A 27050-nucleotide genomic window follows, 5' to 3' on the forward strand; every position below is an offset into this window, starting at 1 on the left:
TCCTGATTTTTATAATTTTTTTCTGTGTTTTTTTTTTTTAATTTTTTTTTCTTGCTATAATTAATATAAATAAAATTTATATGAAGCAAAATTAAAACAGTACCTTTAAAAAACATAATAATTACACTATGTTCACCCTTCATTATCAGGATGGGAGAAATACGTATCTCATTTCTCCTTTTATTAGAGTTATCGAAATGAGTTTGATATAATAACCCCTTTCAACGGGTTGGTCTTTAACAACCGAATAATGCAGCCCATCTTTAATAAAGTGAAATAGCTCAGAGCTTAACGCAAGAGAACATAACACGTAAATCGTGCTATCGAATCTCACGCTCATATCAGGGAACACTACAACAGTGCAGTAGTGCTGAAGACGCTTGTAAGGTTTTCTTTTGACAGTTGCAATTTCAAATTTCAAATTAAAAGCGAAATTTTTCATTGATATATTTCAAAGGCATTTAATTACTGCTAAATCCACTGCTGATCGCTTTCAATTCGCCGGCGATTACAAGGCGATTAGAAGGCATTTAACGGAAATTTGCGGGTAGAGTATCGGTCAAATCCAAGGTGTTATAAATGACAAGGTGGAGTTGTTCAGAGCAAAATGACCTTTCTCGACTTGACACATCTCTTCCGGGGGCTCCGGTATAAAAATCGGGGAGGGCTGGTGCGGGGCAAGGTGGATTTAAAAATATCAGGTGGTGGACTCTAGTGCATTTTGACAATTCGTCACTTGACGTAAGGTCCCCAGGATTCAAACTTTGTTTACATTAATTAAATTTGTTCATATAATTTATCTACCCCATTTTTTCGAATAATTATTCTTTAAAAATATATTTTGGACTTTGTGAGTGCTTATTTAACATTGAAACATACATTAAAGTGTGTTATTTTGTGTTATTCTGTGAATTTATTCCATAATTCATTGTGTTTTCGACATTTTTGATGATAAAAATTAAGAAATCATTTTTTTTTTTCAATTTTTACATTAATTTACATTAATTCCTCATTATCTACGAGCCGCATGGACAATTTACTTTAGATTAGAACTCATGCTAGCATGATTTTAAATTTCGTGCATAAACAAATCATCAAATCTTTTGTTAATATATTACGTTTTTTCGATAAAACCAATAGACACACAAAAATGCACATAATAACAAAGAAATCTGTTCTATTTGCTAAGCTTTGTGTGCGGAAACCAATGGTCAACGGTTCTAAAATGACGTAAAGTCCCTCAACTAGGGCGACCCCCCAAAGGCCCTAATCCACCACCTGATATTTTTAATCCACCTTGGGTGCGGGGTAATGAAATTTGTATGCAGAGAGTGACAGATGTCCCCCACAATGTCGCCCAGCAAAAGGGGTAAAAATCAACCTTCTAAATACATTCCACCTTGGTCAAATCCCATATAAAAATTTGACAGGCTGTCCGATAAAACGGCATGCGAAAAATCGTTGCCACCGCCCTAAGCCCACCTGATATATGCACTCACTTTGTTCCACCACCTGATATTTTTAAATCCACCTTGACCAGAAGAGATAAAAATTAGCCTTCTAATTTCATACACCTTGGGATAAGCCCATCTGTTTATTATACCCACTTTGATAGCTGCTCGAAAATTGCTATACAATGCAAACAGCTGACAGTCTGAAATTTCAGCATACGAACTAAGGGCGGTGGCAACGCTTTTTCGCATGCGATTTTATCGGACGAGATTTCTATTGGATTTGACAGATAACGTCGGACGTGCGATTTCGTCGTCCGACGTTATCTGTCAAATCCCATATAAAAATTTGACAGGCCGTCCAATAAAATCGCATGCGAAAAAGCGTTGCCACCACCGTAAATACGAACTTCGGAGCGTACGATAAAAGGAAAGGGCTCTTTTCATGTTTTTGTACATCATCATCAGAAAATTAAATACGCTTTATCGACGTTGGCAGAAAAAATCTACTCGGGTGCAAATCGAAAATGAGCATTCCGAATTCCGTTTTTCCGACTGGCATCTATTTGTCAAACCCTGTTTGATGGATAGATTCCAGAATCGAATGACACTATTTTCTTCCCTCTAGTTAGGGCTTGGTACTTGTTTCGACGCAGCGTATCGCAACGCATTGCATGACGCACGTTGGTATCTGTTCGCTGCGTTCTGCATGGATATGTCAACACATTTTACTAAAAAAAACATCAACAAACAGCAATAATGCCTCTTATTTATAGGTTCTGATGTGATTATAATGTTAAATTACAACTGTAAAATCATTTCCAGTTCTGCTCAAAACAGTGCAAAGCATGTTTTCGCATTTTTATTGCGTATTGCATACTGACCCACACACACACCTGTTTTGCAGCAATTACGAAATTACTTTCTCTACATTTATTTTGTTTTGTTAATAAAATTATTTAGAAGTCCAATTACACACAAAACTGCGCTCGAAACAATTTAACGTGGAAAAATATCGATTTTCACCCGATATGGTTAAACCATTTTGACAGACGCATCACGACGTGCGTCGAAATAGAAATTTTTCTACTTTGACGCTGCGTCGTGCGTCGTTAACGCATGCGTCTGTCAAATCCCATACATTTTGGCAAAATCGCAACGCATTGCGTCGGAACAAGTACCGCTCTCTTAGGCTGGAAATAGACGAACCGAGATCGTCGCGATACCGCGAAATTCGCGCCTTGTTTATAGCAGTTGTATAACAGTAGAGCTGTCAAATCTTCCGCGCCTCCAATCGCGCCTGCTGTTTCGCAGAGATACCCAACTTCGGTATTGCAGCGGCAGCGCGAACCGATTATTTTTACTTTTTCTGGCGGATTTGTGAGAAAACTCGTGTCGAGAAATGAGTTTTGTATTTTATTTTGCATAAACTATGTGAAATAAATAATTTGATTCGCAAATTGATAGAAAAATATTTCTTCTTGGCACATTCAATCGTCACCAGATCTCGGATGGTTCCATACACGAACCGCGATTATCTCGGCTATTTGTCAGATTTTATAACATAATTGACAGCTCAAGTCATACGCGATTTTCGCGGTACCGCGATGATCTCGGTTTGTCTATTTCCAGCCTTATGCTTTTATGCTGTTGGAGTCCTGGGGTAAGAATTCGAGCAGATGATAATGCTCGCAACCCTCGCAATGTTTAGCGGGGGCTTAAGTTATACACATCTTGATGAAGGGAAGTTTTAGTTGTCAAACGCAATGGGGAATGTGGCCATGGCTGTATCAACGCCATTTTAGAAATTGTGAGATCTGTTCTTCGACAGAAAATGGTGAATAAAGCGTGTTCAACTGAAAATTATTAGCGTGAAAAGTCTTGTTCTACCTGTTTATCTCTGTTTATTTGGACATTCGTGATATTTTACTTCGTTGATGAAGTAAGTTTCCATAAAATCTGTATTCTTAGTGCCAAAGTGTTTAGAGAAATGGTTATAATTGTAAATGTTGCAAACTGCTTTCGCGGGTGGTTTTTATTCGACGAATATGTAATTTTTGTACATTTCAAATGATTTCGATTTTTTGTGGTTTATTTTGTGTGAACTAGTTACATCACTATATTTTGTGACTCTGAATATCTTTGTATTAATTGATAAAAGTTCAACCATTATCAACATCTAACTGGCAGAAAGTCCCAAAAGTTGATAGCAAGTAAAATGAACGACCATGAAAGCTTTTGTGCTCGTGTTAATTCACACACTGAGAGATAAATTATTTTATGTTCAGGGTTCGTCGGCGTTTTTAAATGTGTGAGTTGAAGTTGACAAGTAGAAAAATGGGTAAAATGTAACGTATTATAATAATAACGAATTAAATTCATCTGAATCATTTAATTAAACAGTTATTTCGTATAAACAATTTCGCACTAATGTGCGACGTTGAATGCAAAAGAAAATACGCAGAATATGTATTTTATGGACAATCGAGTTTACCAACACTGTCAAAATGTAATTACATGGAACGTATAAAATACGGATTACATATGTATTGGTGGGACATTTGATGAATTTATTGGGTTTTATGGATATCGAATAGCCCACAGGAAACAGGTAGAGGATCGATTGAAATGATAATGAAATAAATCACAATTGATCAACAAAATCTCTCAGCGGTCAAAACTATTTCACGAATATGTTGTACTTTATTGAGAACCTATCATATCAATGGAATTGTTGTCTAAAGTTTTTTTCTTTCTCTAAATTAACAGTTAAATTCAATCAGGTTACTGTTGGATGCATACTTTCGTGGCATTGTGCCACTTCAGTAGTTCTTGAAAAGCAACTCAAGACCAGTAGCGAATTAAATCTGCCTGATGAAATCCCTCTTAAGGAGTGAAGTATTCCAGGAAAGGATTCTATAATCAACATACCATTTGTAATAGACATTACTTTGCGGCGACAACTGTGAAGGTGAGTAAACATTTGCTCTTACTAGGTGTCACAAAACGATGCAATATGCAAATAAATGGATAAACGGATGGAAATATGCTTTATATATTTGGTTGATCGATGAAAACGAAAGCGATTTAATGTTTTGAAAATGATACGGTGTTTAACATTACGTTTTCCTATCAAAGTAAAATTTTAGCTTGTTTAAACAGTTGGTTTGCTTTTAACTCTTTAAAAAAACTTTCATCACTTTTACGGGACACACGGGAATACAGATAGCATTTTACTACAACGGCAGTTCGCGATGTTGAGAAATTCAACTGAATCGAAGTACTAATAGTTTCTTTTTTGTGTGTTCTGACCATTTCGATAGTTCTGACTTCCAATCTATCCGTCTGATCCATCCTTTTCGGTCGTTGTGACCGTTCTGAAACCGATTAGTAAGTTCAAAACATTGAACCTTTTTCTGATCTTTCGGTATGGCAGCTTATATACTTGTGACAACTTGTGAAACATTCACTGCATTCGCTAAGAACAAATCCCAGCACTATAGGAAGGGAAGCAGCAAATCGATATTGATGTGCTACTCTCTTTGTCCTCAATTAAAATGATAGTAGCGCTTTGTTAAAGCAAGTGATATTTGGTTCTTTTAGTGATCCCTTGTTCCAGTTCTGTACTGTCTCACAAGGTAGGAACATAATTGTAACGGAATTTTCCCGTTATGTATGTTCTGTTTAGGGAAGTGTTGCAAGTGTATCAGTTTCTTATCCATTTCTCAATGCGAGAGTGCACACAGCACGTTGAACACCGCAAAAAATCGAAAACAGTCGAAGTCGTACGAAACCAAAAAAACAATTCAATTGTGTTCCGGTTTCGTCGGACGCCGCATCTGGTTTTATCCGTCAAACTAATTGTGTGGCGTTTTATAGGAACAACCTCACTCACCTGTTTCCAGCTATGTTTGAATCTCGTGCCGTTTGCATAAAATCGCAAACCGCCTGCTTCGAATCGCATACCACTACGATCGAATGCGTGCATCTACGGTTGAATCGCAGCATGCCAGTACGGATGAATCGCATACTAGTGATGGGCAAAACGGCTCCGACCGGCTCCAGACAATTTCGAAAAAACGACAATTTCCGAAACGCTCCGCTCCCTTGACTCCGGAACCGGCTCCGCTTCCACGGCTCCGGAGCCGGCTCCGCTCCCACGGAGCCGGCTCCAGAACGGAGCCGGCTCCAGAGCCGTCGGAGCGGAGCCGGTTCTGGAGCCGTTGGTGCGGAGCCGGCTCCGGGAAAAAGTAGAAGCCGGCTCCGGAGCCATTGGTGCGTTCTGAAACGCCCATCACTATCGCATACCACTACGGTCGAATCGTGTGCCATTATGATCGAATCGTGTGCCGCTACCATTAGATTTCTGAAAGCCACCTTTCAGAAATCCAATTGTAGTGGCACACGATTCGTCCATACTGGAACGCTATTCTACCATAGTGGAACGGGATTTAACCGTATTGGCACGCGATTCAACCGTAGATACACGCATTTGATCATAGTGGCATGCGATTCCAAGCAGGCGGTTTGCGATTCGATGCAAACGACACGTGATTCGAACGTAGCTGGAAACAGGTGTAATTTTTCATAACCGTTAAACCAGCGTTCGGCAAACTTTTGAGACAAAGGGCCAAATTTAGTATATGATCTAAAGCCGCGGGTCAGAAGAAAGCGTTTTTTCTATTCTTGTGATTTAATTATTACATTATATAATTTTAGAAACAAAATAATTGGTTAATGATATCAAGCAATGCGATTGGTATTATTGCTGTTTTCCTATAATTGTGTCATCCAAGTGTGGTTCAAAATTGATAATACCTATTTATTTTTTTTAATACATCGCCTACCACAACTATATGGACAGTTGTTTTTCGCGATTTGCGAAAAATTCATAAGAGATAGATAAAAACAGTGAATGTAATAGTTGTGCAGAATGCTATTTCACAACTTTGTATATTTTTTCAAATTTTTTAAACACATTTTTACACAACTTACGACGAAAAAACAAATTTATGGTCGTACCATAGCTATAAAGACACTTCGAAAAACAGGTTTTATGTGCTAACTAACGTATTTAAAAATCATTCAAAAATATAAATAACATATTCTACAAAGGTTTTAAAGAAATACATTTTTGAATGATTTTTTAAAATTGTTCTTATAACTTATTTTAAGGTTTTAAAAGTTTTATAAGAGTAATTATCAAAAAATATTTTTTTCGAATGTAATGATTGTTTTGAAAATGCAAACCAAAGTATGTAAAAAGTTTTTCAAAAATTATTTTGAAATCGCCATGAGAACCTTTTCAATTTTGTGAACAACGGTTCAAACCTGATCAGATCAAACAAAAGCGACACAAAAAGCTCAACAACGATTTTTTAGCAGAATCTAAATATTTGCTGTTGTTACATACATAGTTAAGGAATGTAATCCTAGTCCGATATTTTTTTCCTCCAACCACCCACTTCACCACTGCCTTCACTGTTTTTATCTATCTCTTATGGATTTTCCGCAAATCGTGAAAAACAACTGTCCATATAGTTGTGGTAGGCGCTGTATAGAAAAATATAAATCATAAAATCTCGTATGCGACCTTCATTTCGATAGTCTTATTGTGGTGTTAAAATAATGTTAATATTACATGACGGTTACATTAAAAAGTGGACAACAATTGTCGATTTTGCATGGGTTTATCTTAATCCGCACTAACAAAACGTTTATTGCACTTTGAGCGCAATGCAATCATTTCAGGTGAATTTCGACAGAATTTCGATATAACACCCTAGTCCGCAAACTGGTCCAACATCCGTCACCTGGGTCCTATCGATTTTTTTCTACACCAACGTGATGCAAAAACTGTACTCTAACAATTTTGTAGCGAAAACTTAATAGGAATTGATGAAAATCGAAGATAGAACATAAATCATACATGTCTTCGCCCACCATGGTGACAATTCCCAATAACTGACGAAAGGCAATTCGCAAAGTCTTGAACTTATTTGTGCAAGTAATTTGAAATAATTCCCTTTCAACAGATGTAAATGTAAAGAAATTATCTTTCCTAGTTTTTTTCTACAGCCAGCCGAAAACGGCATATTTTTTCATGCAAAAGTTATTGATATTGACTTCGAGTTCGAACATACTGAACGGTCCGTCATTCCATAGTACTTTAATTAAAAGTTGAAAAAGTACGATGGTTTAATATGATATAATAAAAGATCTTCAATAATTTGTGTACGAATCGTTTCTTCCCATCTTTCAAAATCAGTCAAATCCTTTCGCGGGCTGGATTTAATGTTGCGGCGAGCCGCATTTGGCCCGCGTGCCGGACTTTGCCGAACGCGTTAAACTATTAAAATCATTTAAATACAGGTAGTCCTCGAGATTCTCGGCACCTCAGTTCTTTAAGCAAATTGTACTGATTTCTGACACATCAATTGTAAAATGCTAAGTAATTTCCCTTTTGATCGAATGTTAAAAATCATTTGAAAGGATATAAAACAATTATATTTAGTCATAATCATATTAAATAATAAATTAATAGGCTGAAATCATCCCCTACTTGCAACATTATACAAAAATTGATATTTTGGGTAGAAATCACGAGATTTGACTTCTGTGGAAATTCGGGATATGTTGTTTTTTGCGGCCGTTTTCGGTTCCCATTAACCTTTAAGTTGGCAACCGATACCCGGGTATCTTTTTTTCAACTTCGAACTGCAATAACTTTTGATTCATTGCTTTTATTGACCTGAAATTTTCCGTAGCCTCCCAAATTTTAATTTCTGATTTTTTGGTGCTGTAATTTAAACAGTCTGTAAGTATTTTATTTTGAATTTTTTTAACTTTCCTACGTAAGTTGGCAACCAGCATACCCGGGAATTCCATACATTTTGTATGGAGAATGACGTTTCTCTTCTTCCTCTTTTCGTATTCTGCTTATTTTCGAGTCAAATTCAAGCGATTCCAAATTTGAATTTGACCGTTATTTTTATAATAAAATGAAAAAACTTAATGAATTAATGAAATAGAAGAGAATATATGGTCGGCATTACTTGCTTACAGCATTAAAATATAGAAAGCATTGTTTACCTACGAAAATCGTTATTTTTTTGCATCAAAACATGTGGAATACCCGGGTATGCCGGTTGCGAACTTACGTGTGTAAATTTGGTTGCCAACTCTACGGTTAACCGTGTATTTCGGGGACCGATCGAAAAACTGTTTGCGAACAGCAAGTGCGATAAAATCTGGAGATGGAGCACATACACGGCCCTAACCCCGGAGCAGAACCGAAAGATATCCGATTTAAGAGCGTGCTGCAAACCATTGCTTAACATAAAAGATGATTTACAAAATGTGTCATTTTCATTAGGACTGTATAGGACGGCATGTCCGCGTAGGAGGTTACGCCAAATAGAAGAAGTAATTATCATTGTATTATTTCCCTACCACTCTCTCACGCGACGATTAAATCGATACGGAGAACAATAGCACTGCCCGAGTCGCACTCATACAAAACACTGAATAGGTTAAACATGAATAATAAATCGTTAAGGCCAATATTAGTTTAAAAAGTATTTTAAATCGAAAATAAGTTTATATCTATATTTATATTTATTCATTAATCCATCGGGATTTTAAAGATCTTACATGAATGTACTTAAATTAGTGCTTATGAACTGTGTAAGGTGGTACATACATCGATGCTGAGTGTGTTGAGCAAAATTTTGGAGCGGTTGCTTCAGCGGAGGTTGACATCCACCTGCAGTCCAACGGGGGACAATCGGACGCCCAATACGGTTTCCGTAAAGGGCGTTCGACCGTGAATGTCATCACTCGGGCTCTGGACAAGAAGCGAAAGGGGGATCGCTTCTATGTGGTGGTAACTGTGGACGTCCGGAATGCCTTTAATTCGACAAACTGGACAACCATCGGCCAAGCTCTGCAGCGTAAAAACACTCCGCCTTATTTGCAGGCATTGCTGCGGAACTATTTTGTTGGCCGAACGCTCCACTACGATACGGATGAAGGAATAGTGTCGAGGACTGTATCTGCTGGCGTTCCTCAGGGCCTGGTTCTAGGACCAACACTGTGGAACGTCATGTCCGACGACCTACTCCGCTTGCCGCTCGAAGGACTACGAGCGGACATCATTGGTTTTGCTGACGACGTGGCCTTTACATTTTTGTGAAGGACCACGGAACAGGTTAGTATTTTGGCAAATTCTAACCTGGAGGGTAAAAGTAAGGCTCAGCTCTCTACGTTACCCAGGAGAAGCGTTACATGCCTTGAAATATTCCCAAGCAGCATTCATGCGACCGACCAGAGTACATTATTTTATTAAAGAATATTTTCAATTGCGATACAAATAAAAAAAAATCCTTTAAGATTAACCAACATCTAGGACATTACATTCTAAAACACAAGTAATATATATAGTTTATGAGAAATATTCAAGAAAAAATCTAAAAAACCCTTGAAGCTTTAAATTGGAGTAACATTCCCAATAAGTAGAACATAAAAAATATGTAAAATTTATTTATTTAAGCTAAATATTTAAAAAAAAATTATTTATTTAATTTAATTTATTTTATTTAATTTTTATTAAATTTAAATTATTGAAATCTATGTTTGTGGCCATTTTAAATCATAATTGCATTTAGTTGAAAAACACTCTTATTAGGACAATGATACAGGTCAATAAATGCATTTACATTTTTTAGGTTAATAATTACATTTACACATTGATTATGATTTTAATACCATAATTTTACCCATAGGTGGCTAAGCAATATTTTTAAAGTTGCTATAACACTAATGGATATCAAACGTAGTAAGGTATAAGTCATATAATAACTTTTTTATTCTAATGAATTATCAATGAATCTAAACCTTATGAAAGATTGCTGAAAATTCATAAGGTTTAGATTATTAGACATTAATATCTATCAATTTGCGGTTAAAACAGGCGTTCAAAAATGTTGCTTGGGTTTGTGATAAACAGGCGTTACGCGTAACGCTAGCGTAACGTAGAGGGCTGAGCCTTACTTTTACCAAATATTCCAGTCGATCTGTCACACCGGGTGTTAAAAACAACGCTCCCAAGATGTCAGACAAAGGGCTGCTGAAATCAAATGCTCCTAGTCAGTAATCCATTGCACGTATTCAAAAGTAGAGAATGCTGGTCAAGAATCTATTGCGATTAATTAAACAAAATATGCTGCTAGTCTAAACTCAATTGAAAAACCCTGTAATACGCCCAATCTGTTACAAGATGTTAAGATTTGTATTATGTATTGTATTATCCGGCACTACAACCGTTTTGCGGTCTTGGCCTGCCTCAGGAGTGTCCGAAACCGCGCCTTCGTCTGCCAGTCCGTTATCCCGGCCTTAATGGCGGACGCCTCCACGCTATCTTGCCACCTCAATTAGGGCCTACCACGCCTCCTCTGTCCTTGTAGACGGCCTAAAAAGACTTTACGGGCTGGGTCGTCCGTTTCCATGCGCACAACATGGCCAGCCAACCGGAGCCTGGCGAGCTTGATACGCTGCACGACAGTGAGGTCGCCGTACATCTCGTATAGCTCGTCATTATAGCGGCTCCTCTATTGTCCTTCTACACATACGGGGCCAAGTATCCTTCTGAGCATCTTCCTCTCGAACGCGGCTAAGAGGGGTTCTTCAGATTTGGACAGTGTCCATGTCTCAGAGGCGTATGTGAGTACCGGGACTATATAGGTACTATATAGTCCCAGCTTCGTCCGTCGCGACAGGTTCTTTGAGGTGAACTGCTTTTTTTTAAGCAGTTAACATTTTAAGTTTGTTAAATCTTCCTATCATATATAATTGCAATGACACCCAAGGAAACATAACTGGCCATATATGATAGCTATGGCTCATAAAGCGTTAAATCCGCAAGGAATTAGGAATGTCATTCATTCCCGCAAAGATACAATTCCGCAAAGATTTAATACCGCTCTGAATTGCAGTAAAGAAGAAAGATCAATTCCGTAAAGAGTTTCAAAGGTGTACCAAGATTCAATTCCGTATTGAGTTGCAAAGGAGTCACAAGATTTAATTCCTAAGGAGAGTCGATTCTGATAGGGATTAATACAGGAATCGAACAGGAGGAAGCAACAACGGAATGAAATGCAAGAACATCAACAGAGAGGACAAAGAATAAATTATAGAGGTAAAGAGAGAGAACAAAACAAATATCTCGTAAAATCATTCCAGTCTCTCTCCATAAACTAGATTACAGTGTGAGATAAAAAATGAGAAGTAGTTGTTTTTAATGGATAACTAGGTGGCCCAGCAGTAAACCTAGTTTTACCCAAAATACTATTAGTTGACGATTAAGTATTATAAATCGTAAATATTGGTGTCTGAGTACAGATTTCTTTTTTGAATTATTTTGAACTGTAAATTAACCCGTTGTGCAAAATCGAGCAGTTTTCTGCGTAGTTGTCAAGGCCGACGCAAAAAACTACGCCAGAATTTGTAAACTGGAATTTGTAAAAACTGCTCTGGCCAGCGCATTAGTAGCAGATTTTAGGTGCCTAACGCCCTCTGTTAAGGGAATGGGAAGACTATTTCAGACGGCGGAGCAAAAAACGGCCAAAAAATTCAAAAATATTGGCACCTATTTTACTCTCTTCCTCTCCCTGCTTCTCTTCGTTGCCTTTTCTTACTTGCGCTCAAGGATGTTATATGAGACCAGGTGGTGGAAAAACCCACCTGAAGCCATTGCAGATCTCGCGTGTCACTTCTTCCAAGTTTTAGTACGCGATTATTGAAACTTCCTTCATTTACCACTTAACGTAAATAAGATAATCATTATAAAGATTTTTCTCATCCGAATCAACCGTTTGTTTCGTTGAATATATTAAAAATACAACAAAAAAAATTATACGGATTTGAAAGATGTATGGGATTTGACATGGGGACTCTTGCTGGATTGAGAACCCGCACGTCAAGAGGTTGTTTGTAGGCTTGAGCAATTTGATTCTTTTCAGTGAACGCGTGCGATGTAGTTCGTTCAGTATGATGAACTGAACGCGTGCGGTAAGTCAGTCGCTCATTTGGTGCTAACTACCTTTTTTTAAATATCATGTTCAATTTTATCGAAATCTTCATGCAAGCTATAGAAAGTTGCTGCATTTAAGGCTGCATTTTTAATTATAAATACAGTCAGTCCGAGATACGCGGTTTATGCCTAACTAGGCAACTAGCTTTTTACATTAAGCCATTTGTGTATTACAATTCACTCATAAATTTTTAAAATTTCTGGGTTTTAAGAAGTTCTCAAATTTTGGCAAAACAGTCATCTATCTTGCATTTGAGAATCCTTTGAGCCAATTGTACTGATAGCTCACAAGAACTTAGAAAACGTAGCTCGAGAACAGACTGTATATATTTACGTTGATTTGTAATCAAAGCTGATCTAAACTAGTAAAATCTACAAGCTTTCTCTTTTATGTTGCTGTGCTCTTAACAAGTTCTTTTTGTGCGACTGAACTAACCAAACGTGCGTGCGGCAGTGTGCGACAAGAGTTCTTTTTGTGCGGCTGTGTGCGATTGATCAATCCGACCACGCCAGCAATATGTGCATTCTTTCTCGCTCAAAGTGCGATCGATCTTCTTGTGTCATTGTGTGTGACAAATTTTGCCGTCCCAAAACGAATGTTTTTTTTCGTTCAGTCTATGACACCGACAGTTATCTTGCATCTTGTTCGGAGCACATTTCTGTTAAATCTGTATACGTGCGGAAGACCTACCCGTTCACTTTTTTGCGTGCGGCGATCAACCGCACACTATAATGAACTGCGTATGAGTGTGCGGCATAGGTCTCGCACAATTGTCCCATGCCTAGTTGTTTGTCAAATTGCTCTGTATTCCATCACCTGGTCTCATAAAACCTCCTTGCTTGCGTTCCAACCCGTGCCTTCTGTCATCAGCTGATTGTGTGTTGTGTATGCGTTGGTACATATAGCGGAATTTAGGGAAAGTGTGCCACCTTAAGCATTTCTTCAACTCACTAAAACGTGAGTTTCGCTTGAAATAAACTACTTGACTATAAAAATTCATAGTGTAGGAGGCGAGCTGAACTTAGGGACATAAGGACGTAAGGACGTACGGACGGCAGACACAGATTCACGTGTTTTTCAGTTAACAGTTCAGCGTGAATTAACTTCTTTATTATTTTTGACAGTTCACATCTTTTTGACATTTGTATAAATGCAAAGGTATGTACATACGTGTCATTTGACGCCATTTTTAAAGCCTACACATGACAGTTCGGATTCTGTTTGTCTACAATAGATTCTTAAACTATCAAGGTTAATTAATCCTCCTTTTTTAGCAAATTAACCATCTACAATCTCTTCTTCATCGCAACATCTTCTTGCATATTTTAACATGTTTCTATAAAATCCGTCGCAATCCTGTCGTGTAACCAGTTCGGCACCTTCTTTTATAGCCTTCACTAATTCTGTTCATTTATCTGGCGAGCGCGTTGAACAATATCCTTCCATTTCGAAAATAAATTCTCAATTGGATTGAAAAAAGGGGAATATGGTGGAAGGTATCCTAATCGAATGTTATTTTCCTCCGCAAATTGTTTGACAGTGTTGGTTTTGTGGAAGGCAACATTGTCCATAAAAAATATAGGATCTGTAATGTTAATGTTAAACCTTCTTTATTTTTTCGTAAAAACTGAAATAGAGTTTGATTGAATGCTCCGTCGTTTGATTCGTAGGCTAAGATGCCATTTCTGGTCATACAACAGCAAATTGTTATATTCGAGCTCCTAATAGAAGACACTATATAAGAGGCAGGTTTTCCGGCATCTGACCAACCACTTTGCATCGCAAAGAAACGTTGAGGAGGACTTTATCAACGAACATGAAATTGGCGTCATTGAGTTCCGCTTGCCAGTCCATAAAACGTAGCGCATACTCTTTTCTTACTTCTTACGTTGTCCGGAGCTTTTGGACGCTCAGGTAGAAGCTGCACCCTTTTTAATGTGTAGTTGAAATGGGAAAGATAATTTCTAATTGTAGAAATACGCACATGAACGCCAAACTCTTCTGCAGATTCTTGGGTTATTTTCTTTAGACTCATAGAACAATCTTCATCCATCCATCTTTTTAAGGTTTGTAGCTGCTATCCTGTAAGTATGTTATTGTGGGCACTTCCCTTGTTGTTTAAATTAATGTTAATCTCGCCGTCTTTCACATATTTCTTTACAATCTGAGAAACAGTTTGGATGTTGAGGTCCATGGTTTTAGCAATATGTGTCATCCTATATTGGTCCAAGTATAATTTAACCATTTTTTGTTTATTCTCATATGTAATTGTTACAGTCCATGATTTTATCAATACCCGTCATCCTATACGGGTCCAAGTATAATATAACAATTTTTTGTTTTTTTCGAATTTAATTAATTTTGCTTGGAATACACTGTGCTGATGCTTGTGAGCCGGTTTCGATACAAAGTAAATTGTTTAATTGTTTATTTCTCGTTCAATGGATAACTATGGATCCGTGTGAATGTTCTTAAGTCTAATATTAGTTTTAAATAAGTAGAAACATTAACTTAATAATTCGTTTCTAAGGCAGTTTTTAAAGGATTGCACTGAGGTTCCAAAATCAAACAAATTACGAACTTCGTTAAACACCCTAATCATCGAGATGATGGGGGGGGGTCTCTAGATCCACATCCAGTTCGACTACGGTTTAGGGCAAGTAACGCATGAGAACGAAGCTGAACAACAGGCGCGTAAAAGTTTAACTGCTGGAGCAGAGATGGACAGTCGATGTTACTTTGCAGTAAACCAGCCACAAACAGTTATTGCGCGGTACGGCGTCTGATGTGGAGCGGTTGCAGTCCGAGAAGCTGAAGTCGCGTTTCATAAGGTGGTAACTGACTGCCAGGTTGCCAAGGTAACAAGCGTGTTGCGTAATAAGCGACGCTGTATTGATTCCATTCTCTCAGAAAGTCTTTGGGTTGAGGGCTTCCAGACAACACAGGCGTATTCGAGTACCGGGCGGATAATACCGCATTATAACGCTTTGATGCAGACTGGGTCTTTGAAATCTCTTGTTATCCGAAACAACATGCCAAGCAATTGATTACCTCGAGTAATCATCTCCTCCATTTGCTGGTCAAATGACAGCTTTGAATCAAGTATGTCTCCGAGATCCTTCATAGCATTAGTGCGTTCTATTGGTAAACCATTAACTGTGAAGCTGGTGTTCCTAATTTCTCGTGCTTGTGTGAGTGAAGTGACTTGACATTTTTCAATGCAGAGGCTCAGGCGGTTTCGATTGCACCATTGGTGAAAATCGAAAAGGTATTGCTGTAGCTCGGAGTGGTCTGTGTCATTCTTTATCGTCATGTAGATTTTAATGTCAAGGCATACATACAATGATTCGCTGCTGGTACGACATACGATAGGTCGTTGATGAACAGTACGAACAGTAGTGGACCCAGGTTGCTACCTTGTGGCACACCAGATGATGCAATAAAAGACCTTGAATGGCACTGTTGGAAAGATACAGCATACGATCGATTGACAAGGTACGATTCTAACCAGCATATTAAATTTCGCCGAAGTCCCAACTTATTCATCTTGGCTAAAAGGATGTTGTGATCGATGCTATCAAAAGCAGCCTTTAAATCCATATAAACCGCATCTATCCATGTTACGGAGACATTGTGATATGAAGTCAACAAAGTTAGTAATCGTCGACCGCTTTGAAACGAAACCGTGTTGAGGGCTAATATAGTGATATGAAGCCGTGAGTAAACTTGTTTGGATCACTTTCTCAAAAACTTTGGCTCCAGCACTAAGTGATGTTATGCCTCTATAGTTGGCTGCATCTTCCTTGTCACCTTTTTTTTTTAAAATATGGGGACAATCCATGAGCTCTTCCAAATAGAGGGGAATTCTCCTTGTTGCAGTGAAAAATTAAAATTTTTGGTGAAGATCGGCGCAATGGACTCACAGCATCGGATGAGAATGATGGCAGGAATACCATCTGGGCCAGGACTAGCAACTAGTGGTGGGCAAAACGGCTCCGAAGCCGGAACCGGCTCCGACCGGCTCCAAGCAATTTCGGAGCCGGCTCCGGACTGCTAACGGCTCCGCTCCGACGGCTCCGGAGCCGGCTCCGCACCAACGGCTCCGGAGCCGGTTTTAACACAAGAGACCAAAAGAACTTTTTCAATGAAGTTTCAATCAAGGAAATCCGTAAATAACGGAGTAGGTCATGTTTAAAAGAATTTATCAAAAAAAAAAAATCGATTAGTTTTGAATATTGTTAAGAAAGACGAGACTAACGAATGCTACACAACGTAATTCATGTCAATACTGCAATCGTATCGTGTGTTAGCTTCCACACGTGCGAGAATATATATTCATTTTTCAGTACGCTATCATACAATGATGTCTCTATTGAACCGTTAGTGCGGAGCCGTTGGTCCGGAGCCGTTGTTTCGTCGCCGGCTCCGGAACGATGGGCCCGATGCCGGCTCCGCAGTCATTGATGCGGAGCCGTGTAGAGCCGTTAGTCCGGAGCCGGCTACGGAGCCGTGGGTGCGGAGTCGGCTCCGGAGCCGTCGGAGCAGAGCCGGTTCCGGAGCCGTTGGTGTGGAGCCGGCTCCGGAGCCGTTGGTGCGGAGCCGGCTCCAGAGCCGTTGGTGCGAAGGAGGCTCCGGAGCGGAGCCGGCTCCGGGAAAAAGTTGGAGCCGGCTCCGCAGCCGTTAGTCCGGAGCCGGCTCCGGAGCCGTTGGTGCGCTCCGAAACGCCCATCACTACTAGCAACAAACAAACGCCATATTGACATTTCGCAATGTGACATTTTCAGGGCTGAGCAAAAGCCCAAATCAAAAATCCACAGCGGCTTGCAACATTGGACAGTGTCATTGCACTCCATACAATACTGTTAGAAAAATTCCGTTATATGAATGTAAACCTCCACAGAATGCTTGCAAAGTTCCACTAGTCAGTTGAAACATTCCACCAAGTGATTGAAATGTTCCATTATATGATTCGAAACCCTGTAATTGGAAATTTTCACGTTTGTAGCTCTAGTGTATGTATTTCTACATGATTTGAGTCACCAATGAACCCTTTTTGACCGCCAGCTGTATCGCATTATGGTTTGTTTCTGGTATGTTTTTCCGGGTTGGAATGCGCTCATTATTATTGCTTACCATATCGCAATGCAATGCACACCATACCGCTGCATGCTACAAAAATGTTTACATTCGAAATATGGTGGTAAACTTGCCCCAAATTGAGGGTGCTCTTTTGCTATTGATCATTAAACTCATTAAATCATTAAACTTCATCATTAAAAAACTCTTAAAGCGATATATAATTGTTTGGAAGTCGGCCACACACACACACATACACACGCACACGCACAAGCACACGCACACGCACACGCACACACACGCACACGCACACATATACACACACGCATTCACACACACGCATTCACACACATTCACACACACGCATTCACACACACGCATTCACACACATTCACACACACACACACACACACACACACACACACACACACACACACACACACACACACACACACACACACACACACACACACACACACACACACACACACACACACACACACACACGCATTCACACACACACACACACGCATTCACACACACACACACACACGCATTCACACACACGAACAGGAAAACCTCGAAAAGTAGCCATATTTGGCTGTACGGTATAACAGGACACAAGGGTCTGCCAGGCAGATGAAAAGCTTAAATTGACTCGGTTGTAAAAGCCTATAGCGGGCTAGCCTGCCTCCCACAATTGCTGTGTTTTGCAGCAGGATTATTAATCCTAATAATGGTAAAATCATGTTTGAACCTTGTTAAAACGCTGATTTATTACAACAAAAACATAATAAAACATATTCCAACATTGAATCAGATTCTAAAAATTAACCTCTATTCTAGGTGATGCTGGTAATTTGCTACAACGGAATACAGAACAGAGTAAACACTACCTACATAAACAACTAAACAAAAAGTAGTTTTTTTTGCTGATGAAGATTTACTGACAGTATGAGCACCTTGGGGGGATCTAGGGGAGAGCGTAATGCCAAACCCAAATTCGCAGCATTAGACATTAATAAGCTGTACATAACCAGCCGTGTAAGTTCAATATACGATGTACAAAAATATATTATTGTGTTTGTACAAAAAATGTTTAATAAATGTTGAAAAATTTCAGGGAGAATCGTTTGAGCCATCGACACAAAAAAGTACTGCTCCTCGCAAGCATGGCATGCAAAGTTTGGGAAAGGTTCCCACGGCCCGTCGTCCACCAGCAAACCTTCCATCTTTAAAAGCAGAAGTAGGAAATCCCGGCGAACAGTCTGGCAGCTGGACTAACGAACTTAACGAAGGACAATACGTCAGCCAGAGTCCAAATCATTCAACGGAAGAAGTCAACAAAATACCAAATTTATCTATTTCTAAAAATTCGACTCAACGCCACACTTCGTCTCCTAATATTTCAAAACCGGGCGAATTATCATGGAACACGGTAGTGCAAATAATTAAGCAATACTTTTGATAAAACAATAATTTAATTTTCTCAATTTCATGTAGAACGAGTTCCCTTCATTGGACGGCACTGGTTCGTATGGGGGGGGAACAACAAAATCTCAACTATTCCAAGAACATTATTCCGGAACTTCTCAAACCAATCATCAAGCCGACATTCGTTCACAATTGAAAGCACCTTGCGGCCAAGGAACCAGTATTGCAACGGAGGATTTAGATGGTGGTGGAAACTTCCTAGGTGGTTTGAACAGTTGTCAGGTCACAGCGGGATCGTCTCAATCGTCTCCTCTGCCCCCCAGTTCAGAGCTCTTTGCCACCCTTTATGCAACGAGGGAGCGAAAGCGTTTTGTTAGGAAACGAAAACGAAGGAGGCTCCTTGTCGCCAATACCTTCACAAACTTCAATTTTTTCTACGATACCAGGAATGTGCAACGATTCCAAAAACAGCAGTACTGCCCATAATGTGACCACCAATTACAATACGGACAACAGAAAAATGAACAGCAATGGTGGCAACAACTGCAGCAGCAGCAGCCATAAATCCAACAATAATGGAGAAAAGATTAGCAACGTTGCGGTGAATACCGGAACAAATGTAACTATAATATCCAGTCAGTTTTCGAAGACACAATCTTCAAGCTTATCGACTCATTCGCAGCAACAACAACTAAATAACCGTATTGGTGGAGGAAACTCTTATTCTTCAATTCCTTCAACCAGAAGCGGGCGTGTTGTTAGGGGAGGAAATGGTGGGAGCAACAATACATCGAGTGAAGGAGGTAATGACAAAACTGGTGGAATCGCCTATGATAATAGTTATCAGAATGCAAATCGACGAGGGGGTTCCAATCATCTTCCGCGTTATGCCAACCGTGGAACTTCAGGTGGTGGTGTTGGTAATTATAATAATACTATCGGTAATTTGCGTAGTAATGGAGGGAATGTGATTGGTTCAGGTGAAGTTGGTAGCCCGAGCGGATTCAATGATGAAAATCGCAATTCACATCCACCATATGGATCAAGTGTTTTAGCAGAGCAAGAAGTTGTAGTGCGACCTATCATACGAGATGAAGAATTGCAAAGATTAGAAGCAATTGCAAAGGACGAAGGATGGGCTAAAGATTCTGAATTTGATTATAATCAAAAATTAGAATTTTCTGATGATGAATCAGAGTTAAATCAAGTACCAACTGCTATGAAAGTAAAGGATATGGCTACAGATATAAATATAATATCAGTTAAAGCAGAAAAGGAGCAGCAAGAACATGAAATATTTGATAAATCTGATCGTACTCTGGATGTAAGTGTAGCGCATAGAGAAAGAGATCCAAATCAAGACTCTATGCAAATAAATTGTAGCAGCGGTGTGCGTAGTTTAGTTGGAGAAGGCAGTGCAATCAATGTAAACATGACGGCAGGGGGATTGGATGCAGCAGAAGCAAAAGAGCGCTTAAAACAACGCCAGGAAGAGGACCTTAAACGTGATATTGAACGTAAACTGGCTGCCGCTAGAAAGTTACAGGAACTGGAAGAAAAGCTTAGCAGAAAAAAAACAGAGGAATCAATAGATGCAAAAGCAGGCAATAATGATATTAGCAAAAGTGGTAATATTGCCTCGACTATCAATATCTCTACAACGTTAGGAAACAAACTGGAAGAGGAAAAAGTTTTTGAACCTGTATCGGAACATAACAACGAACGTGTAATATCCGTTAAAATTCGTGGTAAAAGTGGCGAACGAACTAATTTGAAAGATGCACGTTATGAATTTGGCACCGGTTCACGACATGATCGCGAGACGGGAAACATCAGTGGCAGTACTAGCAGTAATTGGGACATGCCAGGATTCTCAAAGACATTTCAATCAAATTTGCCCCCAAGGTTTCAAAGGCGCAAACTGGAGCGAAACACTTCCGGTGCAAATTTGTTGACGAGTAATAATAATAGTGTTGGTCTTGTTTCACCTCGAATCGGAAACACTGGTCCTTGTGGTAGCAATTCTGTTGGTGAGATAAAAAGTGGAATTCCCTTTGCCCAACAGTATGATCCACGGTTTATTCATAATCAACAGACATACGGAAAAATTTGTAACGCAATGACAAGTTCATCACGTCGAACAGCAGTTTCTATACGGGATCGTGATGAACGCCAGAGGCATCATTATGATGCAGTTGAACATAATCAACGCGAGGTAATAAAAACAAAAAAAGAATCATTTGAAGACGGCAATCGTTTTAATAATGCTACTGGTGGTACCCAAGAATTGAATAGTTATGTCAACAGCAAGCAAAACATTGGTTGTGTAACGCCGCAATTAGACCGTAACTTATCAGAATCGTCTAATCGTAAAACAAGTGTTTCAAGTGATGATAATCATCATACAAGCCAACCACACCATAAACCGGTTATTCGAAATGTCGGAAGCAATACTAAAGTATCTGGAAATTATGTGCGTGAGAAATCATGGGATATGGAAGATCAAAAAGAATCGTCTGCGTCATCCTCTGCTTCTTTTAGTGGCAGTGATGTTCACCGCGAAACGCCCCCACGTTCTGATTGTGACTTGCCTAAACAGATATTACACCGGGTGAAAGAAACAACGCCCCAATCATCATCCGATTCAATAAAAGATGAAAAAATGTCATTTAAGCAACGTATTAAGAAAACCGTTGATTGTGAGTCAAATCAAAATGATGAAGAGATTCACAGATGTGAGCATCTGTCATTTGACAGTGCAACAATAGAAGATAATAGCGTTGGTAGTTCGAATACGTCACTAGACCCTGAGGACTCTTCCCCTGGCGCAATGGATAAAGCAAGCCTATTGTCTAGGTCGGATGGATATGCTTGTTTTGGAATAGGAGAAACGAATGAAAAAGAAAATGTTGAATTAAATCAATTAGAATGCCCCAAAGATACAACACATGAGACTTCACATCTTTCAAGATCGCTAGGCTACACAGATGATAACAAACAAATAACTTCTACGACGATATCGCATCAACCACATCAAAATAGCTTAAAAAAGAAAGATGCAACAACAACCCAACATTCTCGCGATAGTCGAAGGCATGATTCTCGCAGTGGCGTTCGTGGTGGCGGGGGCTACGGTGTTGGATTCCATCGAGCAGATGGGACGGGATGCATGTCCAGTAGAGGCGGTTCTTTGAATTGGAATAGACCTCGTGGTGGCAGTAGAACTGGTGGAGCTGGTCGTGGTTACCATCAAGATTGCTGGAGCGAATCTGAATATTCGGAAGAGAGTTTTGACGAACAAACAAAACATCATGTACATCAAAAGATATATAACCATTCAATGTCTGTTACTGTTGGAATACATAGTGCAGCTAATGCGGATTCGACTATTTTTGGGGGTGCAAAGGAAGGATTCGTACCACGTGGTGAACCATCACGACGAGGCCGAGGAGGGGGGAATATTGGCTCTATTGTTTCTGTTGTTAATCCTTCGAGTGCAAATAATCGCCAGAAACAACAAGGAGTCTTCTCTGGCTCTATTACATCTATCGAGGAAAGTGTAGCCATCAGCAAAAAAGTTGACGGATATGGATGCACTAATTCAAAAAACCCATTTAGTTCCAGTACAGTTGATGACGATGATAGACAAACAAAACATTCTGTTGTAGACCATTCGAACAGCACTGTTACTTCTGTAATATCTCCTATACGGGACGATCGCACAGTTCAACATAACAAAAGACCATTGTCTTTGTGTGATGCTTATAATACGTCGGATGATGTTTTATCACTTGAAAAAGAAAATCCTATTTCGAAGATCCTAGAGAGGGAACATAGTGCAATAGATATTCGTAATGACGAATCTCATTCTCGAGAGGATAGTCACAAATCGGATGGTAGATCAAATTCCACAGATCATTGTTTGGCAGTGATGAAACAAACTAGTGATGAATGCGATTCTAATAAGTCCACGGCTGCGTCATTGGTAGACGATACCAAGACAAATACAACAAAAAATGGTAGTACTACAACTTTACAACAACAGTCAACAAATTTATCCACCATATCAGGATCTGTTGGTAAATTAAATAACTCTATGGACAGTAATGTGCGAGGAAAGGCTATTGTTGGAAATTTTAGAGGCGGTTCCATCAATGTAATTACATTGCGCCAGCAGCAATCTGTATCACAAAGCCAAGGAGGGGGTAAATCATCTACCACTGAAGCGAGCAGCGATTCATTAGTTTCAGTGAATACATCAAATTCTAATCAATTAATCACAACATCAAACAGTAACAACGACAATGACTCCATGCCGTCAGGAACATCAGGAACACGTTCTTCAACATTATCAGTAGAAGGAGACATAAAGTGTGTAACAGATCAGCGTCACTTAACACAACAAGGTGTAACAGAAAAACTGAATGCTTCTTCCACAGTTAGCTCCAACACTGACAATGATAAGCATCATCTTGATGGCAATAATGCTCCAGTTAACACCACGATGATATTCGACAACACGAACTTCAAATCAGCCGTATCCGCGTTGAGTGTAAACAACACAAACACAGTGGGTGATTGCGGCGGAACGGGTGTAGACGCTTCCATAACGAATCTGAAACGTCAACAAAGTGGCAATAGTGTCATAAATGTTGATTCAAAAGTAAAATCAGGTTTAATGAATGAGAAAGTTATTACTGGTGCTTCTAATGCAGTTGGTTCAATAATGAAGTCACCACAATCTTTGACATCTAATACGTCAGCACATCGTCCAACAACTTCGATACCAGTAACGACATCAAGTGAAGGAAGTTCGCAACATAGCATCGTTGGTAATTCTCAAAGAACAGTGCTTTCTGCAGGTGTTACAAAACAACAGTCGTCCACTATTATCACAAGTACCCTGCAAGGAATTCCGTTTCAAAAAGTGAGACCGATTATAAGGAAGTAAAACCATTTGCCTTTGAGACTGATATTAGCCATTTAATTGAAGGTGACAAAGGTATTAAGCAACAATCTACAGTATCGGCTGGATTGTGTTTATCAAAATCAATAGAAGTCGACGGAGGTAACGGTCATGGAAGAGTGTCTGCGTCAGTACAAAATATAATTTCTCCTTCGACAGCCGATTTGAACATGAAAATAGCAAGTGTAAAGAAAGTTTGGGAAATGCCCACTGTACCAGAACAAACAGGATCGGGAACAGTAAATAGTGGCGGCGGAGGTAGTGCTACATGCAACGTCAATATGGCAAATGAACATTCAGTTAGTGGTAGTGGAAATGTTCCTAGTGGAAATAATGTTCATTTAAAATCAAATTTCGTAAGGACACAACATACATCCCATCAACCACAGTATCAACATTCCCATGCTGGAACTGCTGGTCATCACTCTCACCAAGCGCATGGTACCCATTCTTCTTATGGAGCAGCATTTGGATCAGAATCAGATTCCTTAGTGGAACATTTTAATAGCTCCAATAATGTTTGCAATATTCCCAATCCCACGGGATCGAACAATGGATGCGACATTAATACTGGAATTACTCTCAACAACGAATGTAATGACCCTTCTAATCAGGGATATGGTCTGAGTCATCATCACTCTCAACAACAGCCGACAAAGGTTCATCAACAGACACATCAACTGCAACAGCAACATCCCCACCAACAGCAAGATCTACATCATCAACGACAGGCACACAATATGCAAGAATCAGCTCAATCGACTACGCAACAACATACGCAACAGCCACAGAAACAATTACAGCATTCATCACAACACTCATTGCAACATCATTCGCAACAACTTCAACGTCAGCAGCAACAACATAAGGAGCAAAGTCAACACATTCAACAATTGCAACAAATGCATCAACAATCGCAACAGCAACATAAACAACAAACGCAGTCGCAATCACAATCGCATCCTCCGACGCAACCGCCTTCGCAATCGCTGCCACAATCACAAGCACAAACTTCTCAATCACAATTAAAGGTGCAGCACTCACCGCAACAGCAATCGCAACAGCTGTCGCAACAAATACCCCAACAACTTTCACAGTCTCAGTCACAACATTCACATTCGCATCAGCAGCACCAACCTCATAAACAATCACAAATTCAACAGCAGTTGCAACAGCATCCTGCGCAACAACTTCCGCAACAATTGCAGCAAACACATCATCAGCAAACACTACAATTACAACATCAGCAACAGACACAACAGACACAACATGTTTCCTCTGTTAATGTTCAACAGCATCAAGCTGCAGTGGCCGTTACTATGGGTCTGAACAAACACCCAGTGGCAGATGTATTGGCAGCGGCAGTCGCTGCGAATAATGTTAATGTGTGCAAGGTTAAACCCACGCAACAAAGCAGTGCTGGTGGTATGCATCAATCTAATAGTATGGGTTTGTCACCCCCCCCACAAATGCAAAGCGGATCAATTCCTTCTGCTCCACAACCGTTCTACCCGGCACAGTACGGCGTATCTGCTGTTCCATCACCTCCTGCTGTGTTATATAATTCAGCTGCTGCTGCTGCCGCCATGAATTCTCAAGGTGGATTATACAACGCATTCCAAATCGAACCAAGTGGTCGTTCACAATTTTCACAGTTTCCTGGACACTATGGAACATCAGGTACAACTGGAGGGCCATATAATACATATATGACTCCGACCGCGACAAATATGCAAACGGGACCTACACCTGAGATGTTCCAAAGCCTTTCATCTCAGTTTCGCATGGGTTCAGTCCAATCTCCGTACAACCAAACAACTCAAATGGGAAACCCAAATACCATGCTGATATCATCAAATAATACTTCGTTAATGTCCTCATCAGTAAAAACTTCCACGCAACAGATAGGTGCTATTGGACAACCTAAACCTAATGGCGGTGGATCGGTTAATCAACCACCGTTTGGACAGCAGTATCTTAACATGTTTCCGCCTGCTCCATTGCAAAACACGGCAGCTAACTACTATTCAAATTCGGGTGGGGGACAAAACGCTTTTTTCGGCGCAGCAAGTGCTACAGGTGCTGCAACGCAGAGTGCGTACGGTATACCACCAGCAGCAGTAGCTGCGTCTAACATGTTTGGTGGTCATGGTGGGCAAAATCCTTCAAACACTTCCCAACCTCCGCCACCTCAGCAACAGATGCCCAACTACTCTTCCCAATTTTTAAATTCGCCGCTTTTAGCTGCTACTAATCCAACATTGGGACAACAACAATATCGAGGAGCGCCAAACAATGCTTCTCAACATTCTGGAGCTAATTCCTCTAGTTACATAAAATCAAACCAATCTCCACAATCATCCCACATTCAGCAACAACAGCAAGCACAACAGCAACAGGATACAGTGAGTTATTATTCATTCTATCACAAATAGGCTTTGAGTATGCCTGCGTTTTAGTGTAACGCATAACATTAATGGTCATGTATAGAGAATAGGGTATTAAGAACAAACTGAGAATAAGTTGTTGGAAGATGAAGCTCATTATAGTTGCTTCACAATAATTATATTTTTCGTCGCGTACAATCTCAGTCTATGGTTTTCATTTATTCAGCCTATAGTTTAGTTTTTCATAGCAATCTGCATGTTCGTCTGGCTTGCGCAAAATAAAATAGGAAGTTTATAAAATCATTTGTTCCCTTCAATTGTCATTTTATGTTTTATTTAATCGCAAAAAAAATGGTTTACAAATATTTAAATAAAATGTGTGTAAAAACATTTACTTACCTCAAGGTCCTAGTCTGTCAACTTTTCCCGAAATTGGATTGCTACCATACACCATACATTTTACCATACAAACAAAAAAACAAACAAACAAACAAACTAACTAACTAACAAACAAACAAAAAACAAACAATATATCTGACAAATAATATATTATATATAGACAGATCGATAAAAACATCAGCTGGTCTTTTGGTACACTCGTCGACTCGTACGACCTCAAAAAATGCCCGTCATGGTTTCAAGCCTC

The 27050-nt window shown here is 39.5% G+C and overlaps 3 protein-coding genes across 3 annotated transcripts; all 3 read left to right on the forward strand.

Moving 5' to 3' along the window:
* Positions 1-3222: 3222 nt before the first annotated feature.
* Positions 3223-19369, forward strand: LOC120908745 (protein PRRC2B-like; the record flags this gene model as incomplete). The annotated part of the gene is made up of 5 exons (XM_040320074.1): positions 3223-3393; positions 4221-4422; positions 18464-18661; positions 18741-19055; positions 19121-19369. Coding segments are annotated over exons 3-5 (654 nt in total), but the record flags the coding sequence as incomplete, so codon positions are not given.
* A 21-nt stretch (positions 19370-19390) lies between these two features.
* On the forward strand, positions 19391-24194 carry LOC120898249. The gene is made up of 2 exons (XM_040303814.1): positions 19391-19670; positions 19734-24194. Exons 1-2 carry the CDS (start codon positions 19398-19400, stop codon positions 24000-24002), a joined length of 4542 nt encoding a protein of 1513 aa, XP_040159748.1. The 5' UTR covers positions 19391-19397; the 3' UTR covers positions 24003-24194.
* On the forward strand, positions 24003-26900 carry LOC120898250 (transcriptional regulator ovo-like). Its single transcript, XM_040303815.1, has one exon. It carries the CDS (start codon positions 24188-24190, stop codon positions 26450-26452), a length of 2265 nt encoding a protein of 754 aa, XP_040159749.1. The 5' UTR covers positions 24003-24187; the 3' UTR covers positions 26453-26900.
* The last annotated feature ends 150 nt before the right edge of the window (positions 26901-27050 follow it).

The sequence above is a fragment of the Anopheles arabiensis genome, chromosome 2 (genome assembly GCF_016920715.1).
Source record: "Anopheles arabiensis isolate DONGOLA chromosome 2, AaraD3, whole genome shotgun sequence".
Classification (NCBI taxonomy): Eukaryota; Metazoa; Arthropoda; class Insecta; order Diptera; family Culicidae; genus Anopheles; species Anopheles arabiensis.